Source organism: Morone saxatilis, unplaced genomic scaffold (assembly GCF_004916995.1).
Source record: "Morone saxatilis isolate NCDOM2014 unplaced genomic scaffold, NCSU_SB_2.0 Contig11, whole genome shotgun sequence".
Taxonomy (NCBI): domain Eukaryota; kingdom Metazoa; phylum Chordata; class Actinopteri; family Moronidae; genus Morone; species Morone saxatilis.
In genome coordinates this window covers 6762500-6780701 of record NW_023339663.1, presented here as the reverse complement: position 1 = coordinate 6780701, position 18202 = coordinate 6762500, and the positions used below count along the sequence as shown (strand labels likewise).

At 37.6% G+C, this 18202-nt stretch overlaps 1 protein-coding gene across 1 annotated transcript in view; it reads left to right on the top strand.

The window, feature by feature from the left end:
• Positions 1–18202, top strand: part of itga11a (integrin, alpha 11a) — a 47292-nt gene that overhangs the window by 1756 nt on the left and 27334 nt on the right. The window contains exon 2 of the mRNA XM_035681594.1: positions 7211–7325. Coding sequence (XP_035537487.1) covers positions 7211–7325 — 115 coding nt within the window. The remainder of the gene's footprint in view (positions 1–7210; positions 7326–18202) is intronic.

Below are 18202 nucleotides of genomic sequence, written 5' to 3'. Positions count from 1 at the left end.
GTGAACTTAGAATTTCCTCCTTTTTTATAGACATTCAATGTAACCATTCTATGCAACTGTCATGAAGAGTTCTCCCTATGTCCCCCATATTGATGTGGAAGGTGAAGAGTGCACTGAAAATTACAATGACAAAGCTAATCAATTACTGACATGCTTACAAAAAAGTTAGCTATTACTGGAGGCCCTCCAAAACACAAACAGTATGTTCCATTAAGATGAAAACAATTTGCCAAATTCTGACTAGATTAAGTAAACAGTAATACTCTGTAAGGTGTTCTAAAAAATAATGAAATAGAGACCAAGTCCATTATTTTCTTAATGGGAAAACCTCAAAGTGCCTGGTAGCAATTATGTCAATGGCCACTTCCCAAAAGAAATTTAGGAGGCTATGTTTGCATCATCATCCACTTATAACCTTTTCGTATAACCCATGCTGAGCTGTTTCACCACTGAGTTAACTAATATTTGAACTTGGCACGAAGCAGAACATATCGTGCCAAAGTACAGCTATCTGCCTAACTGTCATCTACCTTATAGTTACCTTATTATTACCTGATTTAATCATAGTTGAAGCTGCATTTACAATTTTTATCCACTATAGGCCAGAAGAACTCCAGAACAAGCAGATACTCACAATATCGCATTATGCATTTGCTATGGATAACATGGGGCGACATTAGTATTCAATTTGACATAATTATTCTGCCCCTGATGAATGTAAGTACAATATTCACTCTCCTTAAAACTCTGTTTAGGTTTCCTCCAACTCCTGAGAAAAACGTCTGCCTTTTTAGCTGCTTGATACTCTTCATCATCTAGTTGATAATCTGCTGTTTGGTGCTGGTTGAGTAGTGTACAGTGGGTTTATCAGAGTTGTTAGTTGGCAGGTCTTCTAAATGACTAAATACCTTATTTGTTACTTGCCCTCTAGAATGACACATGTAAGTATTTTCTGATCCCAACCCCTATCAAAAGAATGTCAGTTGTCTGTGCTTTCCAAAATCATTACAAATCACTATTGAAATATAATTAGTTTTATGATGTAACTATGGTTAAGGTTTGGTTGGCTTTAGTTACAGAAATGACTTGGTTAGGGTTAGGGAAGAATCATGGTTTAGGTTAAAATAATAGCTTTGTTGAGGTTACAGAAATGGGTTCCATGGATGGTCATGGTTACAAGAAACAGGAATGCAGACTATGACTATGCAGACTTATAATAGGCTCTATCAGGCTCTTTAATAATGTCATCCAACATCTTTCTTTGCCATTAATGAACAAGACTCATAGCCACTAGAGGGCTTAGTCATTTTTACATAAATCTAAGTTGTTTTGGGGCATTTACTAAAACAATGCTGTTGTTTGTCTTGGGAGGACAGTATTTTTATTTAAGAAGACTATTTGCTTCTGCTAAGACTGTGGTTGATGAGAGCAGTGAGACTGAACCAAACCTTTTTGTATAAAACAAAACCAATGTCTTTAAAAGGGCTAAACAGTGCGTTAGAATTGGATGATAATACTTGATTTCTGTAACCTCCTTTAGTTTACACATTGATTTATGTAAAGAAATTTTGATTAGTGTGTTAAAACAGTTAGCCCAAGGTTTGTGTCAAGTGTGTTATTGGATCATTTGAATGGACAAATTTTGTATAAAATAAGTAAATTCCATGGCCATTATTTAAAATAATCGATATCAGTGTAATTATTCAATTTATAAGTACCAATTTTTCCAATTTTGAAAACCCTGCTGGGACCTGCGGCAATCCCAGATAATTACTGTCCCTCTGCCAACGAATCTAGTTGTACTCACACATCACCATTGTTTTCTTTCTTTCTTTCTACCTTGATTGATTGATTTTATAATTGGTCCAAGAACCAGCTGATTACAGTTTGGTAAGGATCCTAATCAGGGATTTCCTCATTACTTCATCTTTTGTCAACTGCCGTTTGGAACTTGCTGTATCCAGATACTATTTTGAAAAGTGAGTCCTGGCATTCAGTGAGATTATTATGTTGGTAGCAATAGAGTGTCTCATCAAAAGAAATTATTAAAGCAATGTATTGTTTGAATTACTGTTATTAACGAAAGTAACTGCTCATTGATCAAGAATAGTTTTTTTTTTGCAACATTTACTCTATTTTTATAGGCTGTTGCAGATTTAATGTTACAGTTAGTTAATGTTTCACTGGCCAAAAACAATTAAAGCTCTACTTCTGAAGTCCACATAATCTAATTTGTCTAATAAAAAAAATCTACTGCTTACTAACTCTATGCAACTGTCTTGGCAGTATCTTGTAGCTGTGTGTGATAGCTGTTGGTACACAATTGAATTGTGCTGCCCAAGAAGCTTGGTTTGAATCCCTGGTGAGCCTTTTGTTGGCTCAGAGGGTTAACAGCTTGTTAAGCAGTGCCCAGTTGGCTGTTGTGTATTGGAAACATCTGGTTTTAGATACCCCATGCCTCCCAGAGTATTTTCGTTGGCGTGGGGTAATAGTGATATAAGGTGCCAAAATGTTTAAAAGCATATTGTCAACTGTGAAGCATCTTTCCAGAGAAAACCATTGTAACGGAAGCCCAGAATGGATCAATGGAAAAATATTACATTCTGTTGCTTTTAAGATTTATTTTATATTTATCATATTTGTTAAAATGCTATGGGCCACATAACACCGGTCAGGTGCAATGATAGCGCAGTGTCCATACACTCACATACCAGAACTGATTGGTTTCAGAAACTGTAAACCATATTACAGTTTATCAACTTCCAGAAGTAGTGCATCATGCATGTCTGATATGAGGATGTCTCCAAGCCAACACAACGCAATGCTCTGTGTCAGTGGGTCTGTGGTGGAGCTCCTGCAGCTTGGTGTTGGGCCAAAGGCAGCAGTGGACTGATGTGGGTCGCACCGGCAGCCACCGGCCTGAGGTTTATTTATCTGGGCATGAAAGCCGGTACACAGGAAACCCAGCAAGACTCCGACCTTGTGTTAGAAGCTGCTGATATTACTGGGAATATTAAATTGCTCTGCCACATTAGTAGCTTGAAATGGAAACTGGATTACCTCCATTCTCATGCTTTCACCCTGACACTTTTCCCTGTCCCTGTCTTAGCTCTCACTCATTTCTTGGTCAGACTTCAACTCATTTGTGATTGCATCATGGGAAATGTATTTTCACTTCTTAAAAGTTATCCCAGCATTAAATCAGCTAACGTTTATGTGCTCCAGTTGAACAATGATGGAGAGATTTCAAAATGATACAGCCTATTGCCCTTCATTTGCAAAATGATCTATGCTGCACCATACTGTCAAGAGTTACCGACTGATTTGTATTTATTTTTCATACACCTTTCTGTTCCCAACAATCTATTTTCAGTCATCTTTTATGTTTCTAGATAAACAGAAACCTTAGGAGGATGTTTGGGGTAGGATCAAACACCAGCTTAACATGTGAACCATTCATTCTACAGGAAATGAGCAATGTGGAGAATATGTCAATATTTACATGAAGAGTCTCTATTTTAATAGAGGCTTTGATGAGAAAGAACAAGGGCTCTATGGTTGTGCCAATCAAGGTGTGACATACTCCTGGTCACTTGACAGATGTGAAAAATGAGTGACTTATTCAGTCTGTAGCTGTCACTCCACTCACATAATGTCCTGTGGTTAAATTGTGGTGGTGATGGTTTTGACACTTCCTGCAGTCCCAAAATCATCAATGTTTATGCCTGGCGTTAATATCGGTCTCAGGTGAGCCAATTACAAGTGGACAGCTCTAAGTACAGGTGTGAATGCATCCAAGACACATTGAGATCCAATCTTGTAGACACATTTAGTTGTTTTGGGCTTGGTATAGCCACATTCTTTTAGCAGTGTGTATACGGATGTGTCCTGGGCCATATTGAAGGACCACCGACTCAACTGATGTCCTGAAGGCTGCTTCCTGCTGATTTAAACGTAACGCATTTGGTTGTTACAAACAGAAAATATGTGCGTTCATTTGCATATAGAGCGGGGAAGTAAAATCAATCCATCTAAGGGCCTTTCGAGATGCATGTGGTCAGGTGTGAACTACTTAGACCTGCTTTCTTATGATTGGATCACCCAAGACACATGTTAATGCCAGGCGTAAACAGGGCCAATATCATTCCTAGGTTTACAGAGACTTGCTGCGAACAGTGGGGGGAGATATTTGGTTTGGTATTTGTTTAGACAACCTATTAACACTCCTAAATATTCAGTATCTAAGGAATGCAGGCAACTTCATGTTTCTGTTGAGGGACCATTTTGCTTCTTCCATTAGCTGCTTAATATGTAACCTCTTTGTATTTTAAAGTGCAAACAACTGCACACCCAAACAAATACATCTTGTCTACCGTGTAACCAAAAGCTGAGTTGAGTTGCAGTTGTACCCTGTATTACTACAGTACTGTATTTTATTTCAAACTTGAATAAAGGTTTTGTGATATTTTTAACACATTGAAATACTGATAGGAGTTATTTTCATTTCATTTAAGCTATTAATGCAGTAAAATATGATTTAACCAGTATTGTCATGTCATAATAAAAATCCATTACTTACCCAAAGAGGGGAAAGAGATTGAGCGATTCAGTCATTTCAGCCTTTAGAACTGTGCAAATCTGTTAGCTAACAAAACACCATTACACTACCATTAGTTCTTTGTTCTCTTTTATTAACTCTTAACTGTATTCTGACCGCACACAAAGTGAATTTTAGTCAGTGTAAAGATTGGGATTAGATGCAAATTCACCTGTCACAGAGAGGGTGAAGAGAACAGGCAATAATTGTTTAAATATGGAGATAATGTTACACATGGTAAGTCTCTCCTGGAAGGTATTCATAGTGTTTTAAAGTGGGTATGAGTATTAGATTGTTGCAGTGCTGTAGGATTTGGGGGGAAAATAGTACACATGTGAGAGAGGGGGGTTCCAAAGCTATAGGACAATCTTACAAGCAGTTCTGATATATGAAATATATTGGCACCTTATAGGGCCATTTAAAGCAAAATCTTTCTTAGGGTCGGTTACAAAAGTGGACTCTTATTCTAATATATTTTATATTTATATTTTTTTATATTTATATTTTTTATATTTTTTCTTGTTTTTACAATTTCCTCTATCAAAATGTAGCTTTCATTTTTTGGAAAACCAAAGGTTGTGTCTCCATCTAGCTGACAGTGGCAAACCTTTATAGTTACTGTTTTTAATGGATAGCCAAGAAAAGCAAGCAGCTCCTGCGAGGTGTGTTTAAAAGACTCAGCTGTAGTTTTCCTAATGGCAGACTGGCACATATTGTTACGTCTGCTAAGTTTTGGGACATTCAGTCCTTGACATCAACCAGACAGTGTTATGTAATGTGGGCAACTTGATTTATCTTGGCAATGCAGATGAGTATCATTGGGAAAAGTGAAAACAGATGCTATACACAATTAATAGGGTTACCGAATGACATAAAACCAATATCAGGTCAACAGCAATCATATTAAGAGACCCAATATATTTTGCAAGTATATATCATAAAGTTCTCTTTTTTAATATATATTTTATGTAATTCATAAGTCAATTAGAAACAAATGAGCTTTAAAGTAAAGTTTTACTTCTTATTCAAATCATTACAAGAGAACCCTCTGTACAGCTGTCTTGAATTTGACCTCAGCTGCCATTTATTGTGGGTTCATTAGAATTTTACATGTTTTCCAACTTTGTTGAACATTCCTTCACCTTGTTGTTTACATTTAACTGAATTTCCCCTTGCAGGGAAAAAGCCTCACTTAACTTGACGTGACCCTAGAGCCTCGCAGATGGGGAGTGAGCTGTGAGTGGGGTCATTTAGCGTGAGGGCGAGGGATTGAATGAGCCCAACTGTGTGTGGACAAGAGCCACAGAGATGGGGGAGTTTGCTGTGGTTAAAAGCAAAGGCTTTTGTGCTCTCAGCTCAGCTGTGCAGCTTAAACTGTGAGAAAACACATTATTTTAAAGCAATAATCTGAAATTCCTACAAAACAGACCTCTGTGTCTCATTTAGCATCAAAGTTTGCTTGACTTTACCCCCCGCTTTGTTTTCTTCATGCATATTTTGGCTCGGAAATGTAATAGTTTCCAATCTAAGTGGGTATATTTGAAGATTTACAGTATGAGCTCTCGTGCAAAGGTCAACATAAGCCTTGACCTTACAGTAGCTGAAACATCAATGCAGCAACATCGATCAACAGATACACTTACCATAGGTCTGGCAACTGGTGAAACAGAGATCAGCAGGAGATTAACTAGAAGACAGATGAACGGAGAGAGATGGATCTAGAGGAAGTCAGTGGTAGACGGTTAAGTTTTTTCCCCTTCTTGTCTGCCAAAAGGAAAATTTCATCACCTCCATGTCCTCCTCTTTTGGTGGAAATGTAAAAGCCAACTGTTGCTGTCGCCATTAATTTGACATAATTGGTAACCCGGTGACATGCAAAATCTGAAAAATATCTTCTCTGACTGGTATTTTAATTGAAAACAGACATTCACTGCTTTTTTCTACCACCTGGTAAGCTGTCTAAAGATGTGAGAAATTTAAGTACACAATTGGGAAAACCGAATTTGCTTTGATCAGGTCCCATAGCAGCCTTTACTTCTTGCATTCTTACTACTTGTCAGGTTACAGTTCACTATATATTAACTGCAATATATAGACAAAACTCCTTGCTGAGACTCTTTATCTCTATCAATCTTAGATATTAGGTTCTTATATAGTGCAGTTTTTTTTGCAATTTATTATATGAACGGAGTCTTTTCAGCTAACATATTTGACATCTTTGACTTATGCTTGTTATATGTGGTGATGAGGTATGTCATATTGGTGCCTGTCAAAGAGTTCCTAAGGAAACATTGGTCATGTAGGTGGTCATGTTGCTACTTAACTAAAACTCTCTGCGTCTGCAAATGTCTGATGGAAGAATGACAGCTCAGCTGCTCTGCAGTGCTTATAGTTAATATTTGTTTTCTTATGAGGGAAGTCTGTGTTTAGACTGGAGAAGCGAGACAGGGTAGGGATGAGTAAGGAAGAGTTTGCAGCTGTTTGTTTCACTTATACCAGATACTGAGGTCCTAATAATGTTAACATAAATGTTGCAAACATCCAAAAAACTGCTGAGACACTACTTTTACCTCTTTAGCCAGTGCTGATGAAAATTGTCTTTTCTCTTTCAAGGATTCCACAACTGCTTCAATATCGACACAAAGAAACACAGGATCATCAAAGGCCCTAAACAAGCCCAGTTTGGATACACTGTTCAGCAACATGTGGCTGCCGGAGGAGAAAAGTGGTAAGGGCCTGATACAATTCACAAACTGCTGCTATGTGAAATATTATACTTTATTGATGCTCCTGTAAAGTACTCCAGCAATTTGATGATCAAGCAGTTGCTGAATAATTGGGCAATAATCTCACCACTTATTATGGATCAAAGAAGTAAAAAGTTTATTTCAGTCTTATTTTGCAAGCTATCACCGCAGCTTCAAGTGGCAGGAGCCCTGGAGCCATTATGTGGCATTAAAAGTTTAACTTGTATCTAAAACTCATCAAGTAGGAAAAACTGCTGTATTAACATTATTATGGCTCCATACATCACAATAACTTCTTGAATTGCAGTTTCACTTTTATCATCCATATTTTATGACATCACATATCAGTACCTTTTAATATGATATACATTTATAGGTCCTGTAAATCTGCCAGAATTTACCTTAGTGATCTCTGGCTAAGATTAAGAGGTCAAGTACATTAGACTGTAAAACACAGTGCTGACAGACTGTCTGACTTGGCAGAGAGACATTTTTCCCCAGTAAGATGGTGATCTACTGTACCTCTCCTGCGGTGTGCAAAGTTTCCTCCCATTAATTTATACTTGCAAAACAAAGTGTAGTTCTGAGCTGGATACCTCACATTCATCATATTACCTCATAGCACAAACTGACTCCTGATGCACACTGTTATTAGGCCAACTGGCGTGTGGTGGCCAAAATTAGTTTCTGGCATCCCCAAAATGTCTGGTTGCAAGCACCATGCCGAGTTCCAGCTGTGCTTCTGTCTGTGTGTCTATGTGTACCTAAATCATTAGTTTTGTTTATATATGTTTTAATTATATGTCTTTTTCTCTCTCTGTGAGTTCAATATATTCCAGACTGGCTTCACCAGAAAAAATTATCGCGGTGGTCCTTTGTTTACGGTTTCCTGATGAGCGACCTCTTGCAGTTGTGTGAATAATGACTGTCCCCTCTAAGTAGCTTTGTTTGATAGGGAGGATGGTTCGGTGTACAATGCATGGGACATTGACACATGACCATAGTTTAACCAGTGTCCTTCCAACAATTAACCAATGTTTTACACCATGAAAGTTTAATTAGTCCTACTTAAATTAATAATTTGAGTAGGATTAATTTGCGTTGATGGTGTCTGGCAAAAAAGTCGAACCTGGCTCAGTTTTCGTAAGCAAGACAATGCAGCATTATCTGGAAGAGTACTGCATCGGCCAATGAAAAGCGTACTGTGTATTTATGCTGACCTCCAGGAAGAAACATTAAACGTTGCCACTGTGCTAACTTTCCTTTATCTATGTAAACTGCTGTGCATAGTATTGGCACCATAATCAGGTGACCTATTTTGTTGTTTAGGTATTAGTACCTGTTGGTGCTTCATGAGTTCAGTTTATTAGGTGACAACATAACATAAACCAGTGCAGATATTACAGTAAACACATTGCCTGTATGCACCAACCTACTCTGGTTGTGATAGCATAAGTGCAAGAGAATTGTTAATTGTATCTAATCTAATTATTGTTGCAACAACATTGTGGTAAAACTGGGTCACTGGAGTCATCACTCAGAATTTATCGGTTAATGTCAGGTCAAAGAACAGCCCAGTGGTATAATTTGAATCTTTACACTAAGTGTTGTTCTGTAAACATAATGGGACCAGTGTATGCAATAAATATTATACTGGGCTTACTGTCCCTGATTGTTATCTCTACCAGGAGTAAGCCTGAAGGGGATCATGCGTTTGGTTGTGTGTGTCCGTGTGTCCATGTTTGTATCTGTCCGCACCTAATCTCACATACTACTGGACCCATCATTTTTTTGTGCACATTTATGACTGTTGCAGTAGGTCCTTCACCATCTCTCTTCTGGTTTTTTCTGTTTTTCCATCACCCTCGGGCAGCCTGAAGACCAACACACACTGAAAGTGATAATTGACACACTTCATTTGTGGCGCATCAATTGATGCTCATACTGTAGGCATCAAATTTGTTTGGACCTTAAGACCTATAGTGTGTTTGTGTGTGTGTGTGAAAAGAGAGAGCATATTGTATTCACATAAAAAAGCTTTAGAATATTGCACTGGGCAATGAATTCACTGTATTTTGCTAGCTGATAAAATCTCAGATCGCAGTGTCTGTTAGTAACCTCAAAACAGCTTGAAGTTTATTGAGACCCTGTGTGTGTATGTGTTTATAGATATGCTCATGTATTTATATCTTTGTGAGGCCCAATTTGAGTTTAAAACTGTGAGTTTGAGATATTTTAAGGTTTATTTAAGATTGCTATCACTTGCAATTTCTCCCTTCTTCAAGGGTTGTTTTAGGGTTAGTTTTTTAAGATTTAGGTTAGGAGATGGAGAATGCAAACACGTGTTCTTAGTCGACACAAAGGGACAGTGACACACTTGGAGAGTGAAGTGACAAACTAGGGGAGCTGCCAGCTCACAGAAGTCTTCCTTTGCCACAGGACACACATGTCAGCAACTCTGTCAAGTATGCTGTAAAATCCAAACTCTTTCCTATTCTGAGCAAATTGAGCAGCTGTCATCCAACCGTGTCTACCAGAATGGAAAAGGTCTGATTTGTGTGGAATAAAGGTCACTGGAGACATAGAGACATAGAATAGTGCAGCACAGACTGCAAACAGCTTTCAGCCAAATGGAGCTATTGGGATTGATATTTTGTCATTTTTAGTAGGTGTTAAGAGATACGTGCTTTCATTCATAAGCATTAAAACAGTTGTGAGCAGTAATGTTGTGGAAGAAGAATGTTATAATGCATTGTTTGAGTACTGTGGTTTTTGAGAATCTAGCTGAACCCACTTTGACCCACAGCACTGAGTCTCACACTTGTTTTACACTTTGGTTATGACTGCGTTCAAGACAAGTCAGTCATCCAGTGGAGTTTAGTTTTAAAAAGACTGTTTAGTCAGAGCAGCAGTGTGCGTAGGTGTGGGTATGCGAACTCACAGCTGCATGCACAAACTCAAGCAAGACTGTCTGTATATTTGTGTGTGTATCTGTGGGAGTGTCTGTGTGCAACTCATAGTCTGACAGTTCTCAGCTGGACTAAGGAATGCTGCAGGATCTGAGGGAGATGTGAAGACACAGTATTATTGTGGTTGAAAATAATGTTTATAATTTCAACAAGACCTGATTTATTTCATCCACGTCCACACATCTAAACTAAAGATATTGCTGCTCAGGATAGTTTTAGACATCACCAGTGGTAGCTTGGCTAAAGGATGTGAGCATCCACCCTTTATCAGACAGTAGAATAAGTATTCAGATTTGTTACTTAAAGGTTCAGTGTGTGACATTTAGAAGAATCCATTGGCAAAAATGGAAGACAGTATTCATAAAAATGTTTTCGTGTATAATCACCTGAAAATAAGAATAGTGTTTTCGTTATCTTAGAATGAGCTGTTTTTGCCTACAAAGCGAGTGGGTCATCCTCTACAGAGTCCACCGTCTTGAACAGCCATGTTTCTACAGTAGCCAGGAATGGACAAACCTTAGGGCCTTTTACATTTTGCAGCCACACACTAGTCATTTAAGTACTTTATTTAGTTATTTTTCCATCACTGGTAGCAGACCAATGATGCATTCTTGTAGAGTCTCGTCTGGGATACGAGCAATGATGACTTCAACTCCACATCTTGCATTTTCTAGTGTGTCAGTTTAGAGGGATTTGTATTTATTTTTTTTATATTTTTTTATGAATGTGTTGATGAGGCAATGAAACAGATTAGGACGGAATCTGCTCTTTTTTTATTTCAAGCAGATGCAAATGCATCTTTGAAGTTTCAGACAGCAACTCAGCAGAACATGTGCTCACCAAGTGTTAGCCCTTCGGGAGGGCATTTCTTCCGATTTAGTGTGTTTGTGTGTTTGTCTGAGTCTGTGAGACTGCTTATTTACTGTATTTAGATTAGTCAATTAGAAAACAGTTTTGAGGGATATGCCATAAATTGCAGTGGACAGTCTACACAGTTCCTGACCATTTATGCCTTTTAACTTTCTAACCTCTACTTTCCCCTCCAGTGGTTTCACCTCAACTGAGCTTTCAGGAGATTTTAAATTGTCACAATTACTGATGTTGCCTGTGAGCATCTGCGCTAGACTGCAGTGCTGTCAACTTTTCCAGAGTCGTCTGATTTCTCATAACCCTCGGCTCTGTGTTTGGATAGGAACAGGATCACAGCTGGAAAGTGACTCTGTAAGAAATGTTTTTTATGACCTGAACCTGAAGTAAGACAGGATTGCAGCTAAATTCTGAAGAATTTCTTTGACCACCAAATTAAGAAAGTTCTGTTTGTTGATTCTAATGTGCTTGGATACATTATTATACAAGAGCTTTCATGTATCTCAGATATTAGAACAGTATGTGTAAAAGAAGACTTATCTGAAAAAATATTTTATTAAAATTTTTCTCCTTAGCCAAGCATATGGTGTAAAGGACAATGTTTTGCAAATAACAACTTTAGTGGGCAGGAAAAAAATACTATTTTCACCTTACACATCATCAGTTGAGAAATCTTTGTCTGGTCTTTTGACAGTTTCTGTCCATGACTACTGATGTAGCTACCAAGTTTAGGAAAGGTCAACATGTCAAGAATGTGTCATTTCCTCACATGTCTACTGAGTATTATGGTGCTTTAAACACTCTGCCAGAGCAGACACTCTTTAGGGAGCTGAGAAGAGGCCACATCACCTCCAATTGGCAAAGAGCTTGGGTCTTTAAACCTGATGGGATACACGGACCAGCAATACGCCACAGAAGCCTCCCACTTGCTATTTCCACTGTTTATTTTTCTACAGTTGTACCAGGTCTCCTCAATGGAGACCTGACCTTTACTCCTTAGCTCAGTTACAATTTGCACACCACAAAGAACTACAGGGAGTCTGTGAAGTCTTTCACCACTGGCCTTATAGTGCTCCCTTTATTTAGCTCGTTTGAAAAGCTGCAAAGAAAAGTGTTTTTATGCCTCCTGAGGTAGGTAGGAAAACAGAAATCGATCTATTTACTTTTGACATAGCACTCACAGTCATCTGATTGTAATGTTTGTTATCGGCTTAAAGTATTTTCTACCATTTAAGTTAGAAGATAGATTTAGATTATAGACTATAGACTAGTATAGATTTTTATAGGGTTGAGAAATGTTGAAAACAAAAATAATATGTATCAGGCACAATGGTGCTTTGAGCTGAATACTAATGTCAGCATGCTCGCAATGACAGTGTTAATATGTTGATTATTAGTTGGTAATGTTTACCATGGTCACTTAGTTTAGTTTAGTTTAGCGTGTTAGCATGATAATATTTGCTAAAATCATGAATCACAAAAAGAAAATGCCATTAGCATTATAGCATCATACAGCAGAAATATGTGTTGCTGACCCCTGGTTTAGGCATTTGAAACCTTGTAAGTGAAAACTTTGACCTGCTCAGAGGAAAAGGCATTAGAAAAAAAGGTCAGAGCCACCAAACAGGTCATCTGGGGTCCATGTCTGTACAAATTTCCTCCAATCCATCTAATAGTTGTTGAGATATTTCAGTCTTGGGGAAAGTGGTGGACTGACCAACTTACTTTGCCTTTCCCAGAGCCACACCGCTAGCGTGGCTAAAAATACATCTTGAAATGAAATAAAGATAGCTCATTGTTCAAGCTGAAAAAGATCTTTGTGGGACAATGAATTAAAGCAACTAGCATGTGCTTGCAAACTTCTCATAGATCCTCTACTCACCCCGTCACAGTCTGGTCAATGCTCTCAAGTGAAGCAGACACGCTAAATGAATTACTTTGGAAAATGATTATGTGACCATTACAATTCCTTTGGATTTATGAGGCAGCATTAACAAAAGAACACATATCCTGTTAATGCAGACAAAAGGAATGTGATGAGCAAGCGTGACATTGGAGTAGCACACTCATGTTTGGAGCAGGGATGTGGTTTCACAGCATATACATCTCCTCCTTTCAAATATGAAAAACATTACCACATTAATGACAGCCTGGGCTTGGGGATGGCACTTCCTCAAACCTCAAAATCCTGTATTCGCCGGTAACCATGGTAGAAACTGTCCATGCATTCATTTTGGGTCAAGTTATTTCTTTCAGTGTCATTACCATTCCTGCAGCGATGATGCACCGAGGTTAGCGTTCAACCCTAATGAGCCCTGGAACATGATTGTTTGAACAGCTTCTGGGGTAATTCAGGAGGTCCCAAAGTTGGTATCCAAGTCAAAGGCAACAATGGTCCCTTTTCATCAAGGTAGCTGTATCCTGACCTGAACTTGTGCTGCCGTGTCTCCTCTTGCCAAGGGATCGCAATAACTGAAGTCATAATCCTGATATTAATAGCTATGAAAATATGAGCACTGCTGGAGCCACTGTGGTGAAAATGACTTCCAGAGTCTGTGAGACTTTAAATGTTGGCTTCAGGAGCAATAACAATGAAGCTTACTTCCATATGAGTTGCTTTTTGATGTGTAGTGATGGACTGTTTGACCAACATTTCCCCTTGTCTTCAGTTGCTGCTGTTAAATGTCAAATCATATCTGGTGCTATATTTTCTGTGTATACACCCTGAATATACCATCCATCACATGTGCAGCTTGCCAGATGTAATTCACAAATAAAGATGGCATGGCCTCTTTAATAAAAATAAAGTGAATGTTCATTCTTGACCTTGAAAACAAACAACAACAAAAGTTGTCATGGAATTGTATTCACTTTCTATACAACTTTATGTTTTTTATCCTGGTTGATCCTAGTCAGTCTGGTGATGCACAGTATGCAGGTGGCCTGATCAGGTAGGAGAAGACAGAAAAAACAAATTAAGATAAATAACCAAAAAAAAAGAGTAAAATCACACAATTAAACAATGTTAAAGTTTCCTGTTATAAATTGTAAACTTTGTGATGTTAAAACAGCATACTATAAATAGGATGTGGTAATGAGGAGAGGAGTAAATCCAGTTTCCTAATTCAAATGAATAACTATGTTTTACATTACAGCATTTTAGCTTTTATAGAAGAAGCAGATGGATCCAGTTGACATTTGAGCCGAATCATTTTAAAGTTTTTGTTGAGTATATCTAAATGCCTTTTCATGCTGTGCTCAAGAGACTAATTTGTTTCGAAAGATGATACATTTTGGACAAGGTATTACTGCTTTTGAGAAAGAAATGTCCCCCTCTCTTCTGATTTACATTGTCAGGTCTTATCTGTTGTTATTGTTCTGCCCTAATGGTGATTGTCTGTGCAGTGATGAATACAGTCTTAAGATTTGAAGGAATGTGTTCAGCTTCAAATTCATAAATTATATTAAATTAAAATGCTACAACAGTATTATTACAATCCCACAAGACACATTTGATTTCCACTGAAATCATGCACGTCATGTTAATCCTACGCAGTTTTAAGGGAGGTTCACGCCTTTCCTACTAAATATTACAAGTGTGTTTTCTTAGGATTTTGGAGCAGTTTTGAAACTCTGGGGATCATGAGGCTGACCTACAAATTCTTAAGTTAAAGATCTGTCGTTCTTTAATTGTTAGACTTTGACCTAGAAGTCCATGCAGGAGGTTGGCCATGGTCTGCTTTTGCTATAAAGTGGTGTCGAGTGTTTTTCCTTTGGGACACCACTGAACTGGGAGTTGCTCTTCTGCCCGCTGCTTTCCCTGTGATTTTCATTGGGACTGCACAGTTGTTTAAATTCCTAGTTGACCTTAAGTATTTATTGAAGCCATTCCAGGAATGTGATTAGTTACGGATACAACTTGCCAATGAATGCTTGAATCAGGCAAACTTAGGTGAAATACAAAAAAAAGAGAAAAAGCTGCAAAAACAACTATCATACTGGGGAGACCACTTCAAGTTCAGATGCAATACTTTAATTATGGATTTAACATTACTAATGAACAGTATCAATTTCATTAATTACCAATAAAGTGATTCTTAATGGTCTCAGTACAGTTTTTTGTTGTGCCATATTAACTACAACTGGCTTAATTATAGAATCAATACTGATCAAATTTCCTTTGATTTTCCACAACTCTGTTCCTCATCCACTCATCTAAAGCCACTTTTAGTCCCCATGCTCCTTTAGCACCATGTTCTTTACAGTGTGTTTTTTCAGTCACTGAAGTGAGGCACCCACTGCTGGTCCCCCAACATGTAATAAAATTTGATTGGAAGCTGGGAAAAACAAGCAACAGTAAATGGTAAATGATTGCCTTTATGTAGCACTTTTATCCCAAGTGCTTTATAATTTACTTCTCATTCACCCATTCTCTGCCTTTTACAGAACACTTTGAATGTAAAACTACATTTCAGAGTTTATAGCTGCTTTTTCTGTGTTCATAAAAATCATTATAAGGACAGTTTCTCCATTGTTGTTGATATTTCTTGAATTCACTATTTTAGGTATTACCTATTTTGGTTTGGATTAAGCAATACAGCTGCAGATAATCCACTGTTTTATTGTTGCAGTGTTTCTTTTCTATACTTCTTAATGCTGATATGAGTTGCCTGTATGAACTATATATGGAAATAAGGGGAGGGAGGGCAGTTGAAACCTGAGGCAATTGGACATTGCACCTTGTGACTCCAGTACAATGTTGAGATGTAGAAATAATGAGCCACTTAATTCAAAGATATCACGTGATAAACAGACACATATCACAAGATATAGCATGAAACCCTAAAGGACTTTCATGGACTTCAATAATGAATATAACAGTTTGAAACCCCTTTTTGTTTTACACAAAGAGTTCTTATCTTTGACATAATTATAGCTCCCTTGAAGGCCTTTATGCCCTCCATCACTCCTGAAATAAACACGCCAGACAATTTTATCACATCAAGTCTTCTAAAACCTTTCTGTGACATTTATGAGACCACACTGACCCCACTCAAGAAACCCACTGTGAAGTCAAGTGCAGGACTGACTCTTCACAAAGACTACGTCATGTGAACAGAATGTCCAGCACTCAATACTGCTCTTTGAGGAAATCTAAATCCTGTGGTGGTCTATGATGACTAAATTCCGCTAATTTGAATTTTTGAAACAGCCCTCTTGAAATCTTTTTCCACTTTCCAATAAAGGCATACCTTAGAGTTTAGAGAGCTAATCTTCTTCCACAACTCCTGTGATTGTATCTGTCAGCAAGGCCCTAAACCCTGTTGATTCAGCATTAGACACCTAGCATCTATAGTTAACATTCATATGCAACTATTTTACATTATCGGTGATATTTATTGGCCTGGGTCAATGGAGACTGAAAAGAGTAAGGGTGTGGAAGTGAATGGATGTATAAACATCTGCTTTCACTTTCCGCCCTGTGTCCTCACTCTATCTCGTACTAATTAAGCAGTTAAGCATGGACATGGATGTTTCCCAGAGGATGAAACCTGATCAACTTTGGTAATCACCTGACCTTTCCTTGACCATGGGGTTTGCGTTTTTGTTTTTTAGTCAAAATCTTTGGTGAAGACTAAGATAAACTGTCATGAAATTTGGTAAAGATATCTTGTAAAGATCTTAGTGCCCAAGTTCATGTTTTATAATAACTATTGGATGAGTCACCATTATATTTGGTACACACATTCATTTCATCTCAGGATAAATTCAAATAACTTTGATGCTTCCTTGACTATTCTACTATTGACACCATCAAGTGCTTCCAGACAGTGAGCAGTCTTTGTACTTTAGTACTTAGTACTTATTTGCAAATGTTAGCATGCTAACATGCTGCACTCAAAGTGAATATAATAAACATCTACACATCAACAATTAAGCTAATAATGCTAGCTGTTAGCATTCATCTCAAAGCATAGCTGGGCCTATGTACAGCCTCACGGAGCCACGGGCATGGCTGTAGACCCTTAGTCTTGTTAATTTACCCTTGACTGTGAGGTTTTCTCTTGATTTAGTTGCCTAAATTCAACCACATCATTACTATATTTTGGTTGCTACACGGGGACATTGAGAGAATAAGAAACTGGCACACTGGCAGTTAGAATTATGCATTATGTGCTACGCAATATATCTGCCAAGATATGTGCGCTTCTGCATATTTTAATAATGTGAAATCATTTTCACATGAATGCTCAGTACAGTTGTATTTTGAAGATATGACTTGCAGGAGTTGAATAGTGGTTGTATCTGCCAGCTACTGGGTGTGACTGTGTGGAACTGTTTATGAAAGTGAAGTCTAGTGCTGCTGGAGATGATTAAACATGCTTAGTTAACGTCCCTGGATAAATAAAGGTTTAAAGTCTTCTAGGTCAGCCCATGTGTTTTGTGTGGGTCACTGATGTTAACAGTCAAATACTCATATTACCTCAGAGAATTAGATACCAGACAAAGACTTACTATTCAATAGAACAAAAGTTGGTGGCAGTAATGGTGCTCTACCATCTCAGATCAGGTAAGAGAAGAAAGAAATTAAGAATAAAAAAAAGAATAGAAAGAATAATTATCTGAAAATTTAAAAAGTAAAACACAATTTAACAATGTTCAAATTTCCATTTTCCAGAACATTTCATAGACTTTACCTGTGTTTATACTTTTATGTACTTCATATAGTAGGGTACTTTATGTAGGAATTTTTATTATACATTGGAAGTTAAAACAACATATTATATGGTAATGAGGAGAGGAGTAAATCCAGTTTCCTAATTCAAATGAAGAACTATGTTTTACATTACAGCATTTTAGCTTTTATAGCAGAAGCAGATGAATCCAGTTGACATTTGAGCTGAATCATTTTAAAGGTTTTGTTAAGTATGTCTAAATGCCTTTTCATGCTGCTCAAGAGACTAATTTGTTATGATTTGAGAAAGAAACGAGCCCTCTCTTTTGATTTACATTGTCAGTTC